The 10,982-nt window shown below is 42.4% G+C and overlaps 1 protein-coding gene across 1 annotated transcript; it reads left to right on the top strand.

The window, feature by feature from the left end:
* Window positions 1-5,448: 5,448 nt before the first annotated feature.
* Window positions 5,449-10,982, top strand: LOC147798285 (organic cation transporter protein-like). Its single transcript, XM_087139750.1, has 7 exons — window positions 5,449-5,861; window positions 6,351-6,498; window positions 6,610-6,704; window positions 8,286-8,494; window positions 8,671-8,779; window positions 9,167-9,375; window positions 9,690-10,982. Exons 1-7 carry the CDS (start codon window positions 5,749-5,751, stop codon window positions 9,809-9,811), a joined length of 1,005 nt encoding a protein of 334 aa, XP_086995876.1. The 5' UTR covers window positions 5,449-5,748; the 3' UTR covers window positions 9,812-10,982.

Below are 10,982 nucleotides of genomic sequence, written 5' to 3'. Positions count from 1 at the left end.
ATGTCCTACTGATAAGGAAGGGTTACCGCTTTGGCCATACACTACCAACAGCAGAGATCAAATACAAGAAAATTATGAAACTTCAGCCATGCTTTGACATGAAAGCTCTACGTAGAATTTATTCCTGTTGACACGCTCCAGCCCAAGAGTTGAAAACCTGAGCCCAAAATAGGGCACTTCCAACACAAGAGTGGAACAAACCACCAAGGAGAGTGTTTCGAGAACTTTCAGTCACCTGCGCATATATCCACAGCTTGGTCAGTTGGTGCGCGGGCTGTACTTGACCATCGAGGAAGTACCCCCACCCTTGGTTAGGGCCCTGTTAGGGTTACCCTTCATAATTAGGGTTGGCCTCCGTTAGGGTTAGCCGTCATTAGGGTTGGCCTCCGTTAGGGTTAAGCTCGGTTAGGGTTGGCCCACGGAAACCATCAAGTCCTTCGGTCACTGCTGATTTCTTGAAAATTACACGCAAAACAGCATGAACAGTGACAGAGTTAATTGTTTTTCAGAATTTCCACATGATTGCATGGGTATTTACCAGTGGAGTGTTGCTGCCAACAATCAAATGTTTCTCATGTCTCACAATTCATAAAACTGCTATCCCTGGCTTGTTCCGGTCTTTCCACCACTGGTGTAACTATCGCAAACGTGAGAAATGATTTTTCAATCCAACCGCCATGACATCCAGGACGCCGCCATCTTGGCAATATAGGGTGCACTGAACTAATTCAAGCTCCATTGAAAATAGTGTAAAATCAACCAAGTTTGGAGCCCCATGGCAGGCAACTGAAGTCCCTGAGGCCTCTCAAACAAAAATCAATGTGCTGTTTGGTCCTTCAGATTTCATTTGATTTTCAATTTTTAGTAGGTTAACCAATGAATTTTTTAATTATCCGCCCAAAACAAACTCACCCCCCAAAAAGTGAATGTTGCCAAGCCCTCCCAGCGGCCATTTTTCAAATGACATCCCTCACCTTCCTGGGGCTCTTCTGACTAATTTTCAATCCCATTTTTGTCTGCTTTGCCCCCAGATGGGTGCCCCTGAATCTACAGAGATGATCCTGGGCCATACTGACACAATTCCACCATTTCCTGGCCCAAACAGACCCCTCTTTTCGAAACAATCTCTGGGGGTACTTTTTCTGCGCCTCGGCCCGGCGGAGAATTTTCCTTGAATTGGGACACTGCACCCTTTATATACACCCCTTTTTCACAGTCTGACACAGAAACAATGCTGAATGGTTGAGAATGTTCCAAAAAACTCAATTTTTGAAAATAAATTGGAAAAAAAAGTCGACTGGCTGTGCTATGGGGAGTAAATCATCAAGGTCAGCCAATAGCAAATGTGCACAAACTGCCTATACATACACTGTACATGTACACTTCTACTATAGTGCAAACAGAAGAATGTCCAATCAGCATTTGAAAATTGCACCTTTCCCCATAAATAGCTTCAACTAGCATGTCCTACTGATAAGGAAGGGTTACCGCTTTGGCCATACACTACCAACAGCAGAGATCAAATACAAGAAAATTATGAAACTTCAGCCATGCTTTGACATGAAAGCTCTACGTAGAATTTATTCCTGTTGACACGCTCCAGCCCAAGAGTTGAAAACCTGAGCCCAAAATAGGGCACTTCCAACACAAGAGTGGAACAAACCACCAAGGAGAGTGTTTCGAGAACTTTCAGTCACCTGCGCATATATCCACAGCTTGGTCAGTTGGTGCGCGGGCTGTACTTGACCATCGAGGAAGTACCCCCACCCTTGGTTAGGGCCCTGTTAGGGTTACCCTTCATAATTAGGGTTGGCCTCCGTTAGGGTTAGCCGTCATTAGGGTTGGCCTCCGTTAGGGTTAAGCTCGGTTAGGGTTGGCCCACGGAAACCATCAAGTCCTTCGGTCACTGCTGATTTCTTGAAAATTACACGCAAAACAGCATGAACAGTGACAGAGTTAATTGTTTTTCAGAATTTCCACATGATTGCATGGGTATTTACCAGTGGAGTGTTGCTGCCAACAATCAAATGTTTCTCATGTCTCACAATTCATAAAACTGCTATCCCTGGCTTGTTCCGGTCTTTCCACCACTGGTGTAACTATCGCAAACGTGAGAAATGATTTTTCAATCCAACCGCCATGACATCCAGGACGCCGCCATCTTGGCAATATAGGGTGCACTGAACTAATTCAAGCTCCATTGAAAATAGTGTAAAATCAACCAAGTTTGGAGCCCCATGGCAGGCAACTGAAGTCCCTGAGGCCTCTCAAACAAAAATCAATGTGCTGTTTGGTCCTTCAGATTTCATTTGATTTTCAATTTTTAGTAGGTTAACCAATGAATTTTTTAATTATCCGCCCAAAACAAACTCACCCCCCAAAAAGTGAATGTTGCCAAGCCCTCCCAGCGGCCATTTTTCAAATGACATCCCTCACCTTCCTGGGGCTCTTCTGACTAATTTTCAATCCCATTTTTGTCTGCTTTGCCCCCAGATGGGTGCCCCTGAATCTACAGAGATGATCCTGGGCCATACTGACACAATTCCACCATTTCCTGGCCCAAACAGACCCCTCTTTTCGAAACAATCTCTGGGGGTACTTTTTCTGCGCCTCGGCCCGGCGGAGAATTTTCCTTGAATTGGGACACTGCACCCTTTATATACACCCCTTTTTCACAGTCTGACACAGAAACAATGCTGAATGGTTGAGAATGTTCCAAAAAACTCAATTTTTGAAAATAAATTGGAAAAAAAAGTCGACTGGCTGTGCTATGGGGAGTAAATCATCAAGGTCAGCCAATAGCAAATGTGCACAAACTGCCTATACATACACTGTACATGTACACTTCTACTATAGTGCAAACAGAAGAATGTCCAATCAGCATTTGAAAATTGCACCTTTCCCCATAAATAGCTTCAACTAGCATGTCCTACTGATAAGGAAGGGTTACCGCTTTGGCCATACACTACCAACAGCAGAGATCAAATACAAGAAAATTATGAAACTTCAGCCATGCTTTGACATGAAAGCTCTACGTAGAATTTATTCCTGTTGACACGCTCCAGCCCAAGAGTTGAAAACCTGAGCCCAAAATAGGGCACTTCCAACACAAGAGTGGAACAAACCACCAAGGAGAGTGTTTCGAGAACTTTCAGTCACCTGCGCATATATCCACAGCTTGGTCAGTTGGTGCGCGGGCTGTACTTGACCATCGAGGAAGTACCCCCACCCTTGGTTAGGGCCCTGTTAGGGTTACCCTTCATAATTAGGGTTGGCCTCCGTTAGGGTTAGCCGTCATTAGGGTTGGCCTCCGTTAGGGTTAAGCTCGGTTAGGGTTGGCCCACGGAAACCATCAAGTCCTTCGGTCACTGCTGATTTCTTGAAAATTACACGCAAAACAGCATGAACAGTGACAGAGTTAATTGTTTTTCAGAATTTCCACATGATTGCATGGGTATTTACCAGTGGAGTGTTGCTGCCAACAATCAAATGTTTCTCATGTCTCACAATTCATAAAACTGCTATCCCTGGCTTGTTCCGGTCTTTCCACCACTGGTGTAACTATCGCAAACGTGAGAAATGATTTTTCAATCCAACCGCCATGACATCCAGGACGCCGCCATCTTGGCAATATAGGGTGCACTGAACTAATTCAAGCTCCATTGAAAATAGTGTAAAATCAACCAAGTTTGGAGCCCCATGGCAGGCAACTGAAGTCCCTGAGGCCTCTCAAACAAAAATCAATGTGCTGTTTGGTCCTTCAGATTTCATTTGATTTTCAATTTTTAGTAGGTTAACCAATGAATTTTTTAATTATCCGCCCAAAACAAACTCACCCCCCAAAAAGTGAATGTTGCCAAGCCCTCCCAGCGGCCATTTTTCAAATGACATCCCTCACCTTCCTGGGGCTCTTCTGACTAATTTTCAATCCCATTTTTGTCTGCTTTGCCCCCAGATGGGTGCCCCTGAATCTACAGAGATGATCCTGGGCCATACTGACACAATTCCACCATTTCCTGGCCCAAACAGACCCCTCTTTTCGAAACAATCTCTGGGGGTACTTTTTCTGCGCCTCGGCCCGGCGGAGAATTTTCCTTGAATTGGGACACTGCACCCTTGGGGTCCAGTCTGATTGCAGCCATTTTTCAAGTGGCAACCCTTAACTTTCTCGGGCACTCAGGACCATTTTTCAACCGTAGTTTTTAGCCCTTCTGCTCTCAAATGAAAGCTCAAAGACCCAGGGAGTTGATCCTGGCAACAATTTACACAATCTCACCCCTTTGGGGGTCAAACAATCTCCTTTTTCAAAAGATACTGAGGGGGCACTTTTAATGCTAATGAGCTGGTCAAAATTCTCACTTGAATTAGTGGTCTGCACCCTTTGGTGCTAACTGCGCATCGCTGGTTCACTGAAAAACAACTAGGAAACGCAGGCGTTGCAGTCGCATCCCTGCCGACAAAAAATAAACACTCCCAACCAACGCGGCTCTTTTCAACCGATGAGGGAGTGCTTCTGCTCGAGGTAGATGGGGAATTTACGCAGAAGTGAAGAATTCCAGCCATACAATTCTACAATTAAAGCAATTTTTCGATTGTAAACGAGTTCCTCGATTTACTTAACCCTAACCTCAATGACAACTATAAACAACTATACTACTTAGTAGTAAAATGTAGCATATATGTGGCTTTTTTAAGTACATGACCTTATTGTTCTCTGAAGCCATAAAATACTATTATTAAGACAATGTACTACACAGTCCTCGGGCGCCATGAATATATGACCTTGTTGTTCGCTGTAAGAGTGTAATAGCCAGAAGTAGTGCTGGGTCCTTCTGGCTCAGACTACAACGTAGTATTTTGTAGTATTGAGTCCTATGCCTGAGGTGATATGCAAGGGTCATGGCCCATATAGATTTCGAAAAAGAACGGGTGCAACATTTGAGAAAAAAGAGATATACCGAAGAGCCAAAAAGTGAAGGTGTTTTGAGAGTGCATGTACATGTACAAATATAGGCAATCTACGTGCGCTGTCATCTATATCGTTTTGCCCATTGTTCACTCATACTTTTCAAAATCACGGTTATACTCGCAAGACTGTTGTCTAGAGCTCGGTCTAGGTCTTCCCTCCACTGAGATACGCGGAGAAACGCAGACAATATAGACGTAGCCGTAGCTCTGAAAGCCGGTTTCGGACAAGCCCGCTTCTGACATGGCCGCGTCCTAAACTGCCTTTCAGAACAACTGCTAGCTCTATTTTCTACGCAAACGTACGCAAAAGTTGGCCTTTATCTGAAAGCTCAAGCGTATTTATCTTGGAGTTTTCAATTTTGCGGGAAAGCTTGACACTAGCTAGACATAGCTTCATACAGCTCAGAAAAACAAAAAGCGAAGCTCCAGCATTTACCTGCTCAATTGATCTAGCTTTCCTGACAAAGAGACAAAGATGGTGCTCGTTTATCGGCAACGCTCGAAATGTTTGTGTGTCTCCTCCGTATCTACATACCGCGTGCGCTGTACGACGATAATCCGTGGTAAATGTCATTTATCAGCTAAGTAGGACTTTTACTGTGGAGGTCGCAACCCCCGGAGAGAAAATACACATACCGACATCTAATCAGACCACTTTATATAGCTAGTGTGAAGAAAACTTGTCTTCTTTTCGCTTATTTTTGCCTTTCTTGGTTTTTCACAGCGTTAGAGATCGTTGGAGCAAGCAAGCGTGTACTGGTCGGGACGGTAGCGGCGATTATGTTTGCTCTCGGCAACATAATTTTGTCCTTCTTTGCGTACTTCATACGGGAGTGGCGTCATCTTCAGTTGGCAATATCGCTTCCATACGTCGTCGCTTTTCTACTTCTACTGTAAATATACAGAAGATACACGGTTACGCTTGTTCATTTTTGTTGGCAACGAGCCATGCGTGGTCACAGTAAGGATATCTTGATACCAATATATATAAAACGCTTCTCACATTTCCCCAGATCCTCATCATCTTACTTCTCGTTGATGTACAGTGTAAATATTCACATCAATAATTGTTTGTCAATCTTGTTTGTGCATCCATTTGAACTTGGGCTAAATTAGGCCTCAACTCCCACTCAATAGGAAGGAAGACATGATATCCTTGTCATTTATTGTTGTTAATATTGACTATTTATTCAACCTTTCCCGAAGAAAAAAGACCAGCTTTTAGACCTGACATGTTTTCTGTTTACCACATATACAGTGTAATTTGAACTCAAAGAGACCTTGCCGATAGATGGTATCATGCAAAAGAGAATGAGCACAATGTCATGTAGCACTCAGTGCTTGAAAGTCTTGAAATGTGTCTCGGCTACCTTTTTGAACAGAGTTTTTCCGGAGTCTCCACGCTGGCTGATATCTAAGGGCCGCTTTACGGAGGCTCGGCAGATCATTGCCAAGATCGCCAAAGTGAACGGCACCGAGGTCCCGGTGAGCCTGTTTGAGAATCTGGAAAACTTCCAGGACAATGAAAAGGTGGGTAGGCATTTCAGTAGAGCCACAGGCAAGCAGCTTTGAAAACCTCTTGAAAATATTTACTCGAACTATGATAAATTCTGACTTGTTTCATTTTTTGTCCATTTTTAGGATCACAAGCCGAAATCTTTTCACCGAACGACTCTGCTCGATCTTTTCCGAACTCCAAACATCCGCAAGAAAACTTTTATTATCTTCTTTGCCTGGTGGGTAAGCAAACCTAATGGGATACCGTTAGGCCTACTAACTGTATATTGATTTAAATGGATGACTCTATTCGCTGCTGTGTAAAACTGCCCGAAAATCAGGAGACTAACCACTGGTTTTAGACCATTTTATATTACTAGAGTGAAATGCAAAAATAGGGAGCATTTTACGCAAATTGGTTTTTAACTGTCATCCATTTTAATTGTTTGAAATTAAAGAGATGTATTTGCTTTCATTTCACAATGCCTTGATTACTCTTTTACCAACGATGGCAGTTAACGTTATGTTATACCTCTGACGTAGATACTGTATTTCCATTGGCCCAGAACGATCACATGGCCCCAATGAGATGCCAACTAGAGTACTGGAACTTTGTAGTTCTGAGTTGCCTAGACATCTCTGCTGCTACTTTGAGCTCTGTTTCTATCCAGGCGTTTCCCCCCGTCAATGGAAGACGGCTAATGTCATCTACAAGAGGAACTCAAAGTCTGATCCATGAATGTATCGACCAAAGTCCTTCTGAGCAACATCACTTAAGCATAGCAGCACAGCTACATACATTCTTGTTTAAGAACCAGCTCATCTCAGACAGACAGTTTGGGTTTCAGACCTCATCACAGCACTGCAGATCTTCTGACTATTCTATCACAACAGTATTCCAATGTCGTTATCGTTAAATCATACAGTATGGTACCCAGCCAGCATTCCAAAACTCTCATGCAGGGACTGCTGTGTACGAAAATATTCATTGGTACACATGTACTTCTGTTAATACTTTCACTGTATATACAGTTGATAATGGTAAAATCTGATGGAAGCAGCAATCAGAGTGTGCTGCAATTTTTCGCTGATGGTTGACGTTTTTGGAGTTCATTTTTTCGTATAAGTTTCTTATCATAATGCCTGCTGAGCTTAAAGCACATGCAGATTTTCCACCAAAATGGATTTTAAGACTTGAAAAGATGCTGCTTTCAAGCAACAAAAGTGCGACAAGCACAATTAAACAGATACGGTGATGCACCGATTCCGCGCGCGTCGCGCAACTCTCTTTGCAGCAAAAGACCGACACAACTGTCGCTTCGATAAAATTCGAGACCTAGTGCACAGAAGTCAAGCAAGACGAATAACACGAATAGCGTCTCCTCGAGTACAGTGAGACCCTCGGATTGTCAAAACATCATATCTAAAACTACCCGCACAGCATTCAATGATAGTTAAACGACACCTGATGGCGTTGATGTGATGTTATTTCATAATTTTCTTAATCCCAAAATATGATTTATTGTAACGGTTATTTTGTGGAATACGTTTGTTATTTGATTGACATCCACGTTACAAATCAAGAATTTACAAGCAATGGTGAATTTAACACTGACTAAATAATAATAAAAATTCAGGTATTTTTCGTGCAGAAGTGGTTTCACTGATGCCTCTTCCAAAGATATGACGTCATCGTTTTTCTCACGATTATGGAAATTGGTATCATGACAACCAAATTCAAACGCTGCTGAATAAGCCCTTTCACCAGGATGCTAAAGAGCCTATAGATCGATCACTGACTATCTATTCTACCCTGACAGGTTTGTAGCCAACATGGCTTACTACGGATTGTCTCTCAGCACCTCCTCGCTGGGAATCGACGATTACGTGGCCGCCTTCGTGTCGGCGGCACTGGAGATTCCGAGCTACCTCTTCTGCTGGTTTTTCATGGACAAATGTGGCAGGCGGTTCTCCTTGGCCAGCCTCTTCGTGTCTGGTGGAGTCTTATGTCTCATAACCATATTCGTTCGTGAGTTCATTTTGACTGTCTCTACGTCAGAGAAAAGTACAATAAACATAATGAGTCTCCTTTCGGTGTCCGTAACGAGATGAGCACTTGGTCTGTCCAGCGGTTGAATCGATACCGGATCCAGCTAGGTTTCCTCGCGTTTTTTTAAGCATGTAATCCGAACCCTTTTCTTTCAGCTGTTGGTGTCGGCCGCGTCGTGGTAGCTATGATGGGCAAGTTCGCCATTTCTGCTGCTTTTAGCCACATTTACATCTACAGCTGTGAACTGTTCCCGACTGTCGTAAGGTGTGAATGGCCGCATGACTAATGCAAGACGTTGAGGGCAGCAGATATAAAGAAGAAATCATCTTCATAATGCATGATACTTTAATAGCGTTAAACAACAGCAACAGTACTGGAAATGCTGCGGTACCACATCATGAGAGCATTTCAATTGAAATCACAATTCGAAGAAGTCCAAACAATTTTGACTTATAAATCTACACCATAGAGCAGTTTCAAACGTTAAGCATTTTTTATTTTTGTGAAACAGTTGGTCATGAAAGTGATCTATACAGACAACACTATTAACGATCGATGAAACCCAGAAATAAACGAAAACTGTTCGTACAGTTGACCTGTTGATGACTTGCATTGCCGCAACACTTACACTGAACGCTGTGTTCTACACAGGAGTGTGGGTTTGGGTGCGTCTTCAATGGCAGCCCGCATCAGCGGCATTCTCTGCCCCATCATCCTGATCCTGGGCAAATACTGGGAACCGCTGCCCCTGTGTGTTTTTGGAGGTGGGTCCGTATTGGCCGGGTTGCTGTCATTAATTCTTCCAGAGACCCTGTGCTGTGACATGCCCGACACCGTACAGGACGGGGAGGACGCTGGTTGTAAGTCCCGTGACATATTCCCGTCATCTTATGTGCGACTCAAATAAATTTCTTCCTCACTTTGGAGGAAAAACCGTACGTCAAAACACTTAAGGTCAGTTTTCCGAAGCCACGAGACAACAGATACTTATAGACAGTAGGCCTACATAAGTTGAACCAAACATTTTGGCTGGAGTGTAGCTGCCCACTTTCAACTCGAAAAACCTTTGCTGTTACGTTAAAAAGAAGGGCTTGCTTGGTCCAATCATCCACTCTTTCCTTTCAAATCTGCAAGTCGGACTTTCACGGTCCCTTTATTCTTTCCATTCATATAGTGGGTCTGAACGTTGGACGGTGCTGCCAGAAAGAGTCCCACGACAGCAATGACTCTAAACCTCTGGACAACTACCTCCCGCTGTCTACGATCGAGAAATCTCGAAATGAGCGGGCTGTTTGAACTCTGATGCTAAAAATCAAAATTTTTGTGGCTCTTTCTTTGTTGGACCTTGTTTTGAAATAATGTTTAAATTAGTTTTCATTGGTTCGCCAATATTCGTTAGTTCCTTAATGTGTTTTTTCCATTTGAAAGGGCTACTAACTGTAAAGTTACGGTTATTTCCATTCGTGGCCTCTTATGAATGCCACGGTCTTATAACATAAAAGGGCACAATGTCTTTTTCTTCTCTTTCGTGAAAAGTAAACTCCTTACTTGTTAATTAAAAATGAGTGACTGAAGTGTTGCAGGACTGTAAATAACGATTTATTCTTCAAATTGGTGCACTTTTCTGTTTTCAGGTTGCAACTCCTATTGTTTAAAGGTCTTGACATATCTTCATTGAAACTATTTTATTGAAATTTCCAAATTGTAAGACAGTAATTCACAAGTTATGATTGACTTTGATATACTTTCCTGTTTTCAGGACTCTGGAATTCAAGAACTCAGTTCAATCGTTGTACAGTTAGTTACATTCTTACCATAATAAAAGATCTTAAACTCATCATTGAAACTGCAAACTGTCATTTTATTAAGAGACTGTGGACCTGTTGCAAAATATTTCCATTACGTTGGACACTTCGCCGTCTTCAGATTTTAGACTACTGGAAGAAATCAAAGTAAAAAGTAATATTTCTGCAGTTGCTACATGTAGTCTCTATATATACAATATAGAAAGAAAATCATTCAAAACAATCTATCTTGTAGTTTATGGTATTTCATTTACCTTGTAATGTGTTATTATAACAGAGAGAGGATTTCTAAAGCATAAGAGAGGCTGTGGAAAAATTTTAACGGAGTGCGCATATATTAAATTGTATTCTTTTAAATATTTGTATGTCTTTACTTTACCTCAAATGCACAAAGAAGAAATACGAATCAAGAAAGTAAAGAGGCAATATAACATAGAACAGAATAACATGACGACAAGCAAAATGGCTGTGGACAGTAAGGACAACAGTGGGTGAGTAGATAGGGGTTGACGTAAGAGAAATCTGAATGAGATGAGAGGCTGATGATGCAAATGTGGAAGAACTTTTGACCTTAATTGATGGTCAATCGGTCGAATGGCTCTCAGAGTGTTCAGTTTGTAACTTAAGTGTCAAAAAAACCAAAGTAAAATGGCTTGTGGCAT

Source organism: Acanthaster planci, linkage group LG08, assembly GCF_054643075.1.
Source record: "Acanthaster planci isolate LZ-2023a linkage group LG08, COTS_SCS, whole genome shotgun sequence".
Taxonomy (NCBI): domain Eukaryota; kingdom Metazoa; phylum Echinodermata; class Asteroidea; order Valvatida; family Acanthasteridae; genus Acanthaster; species Acanthaster planci.
This window is presented reverse-complemented; position numbering and strand designations above follow the sequence as displayed.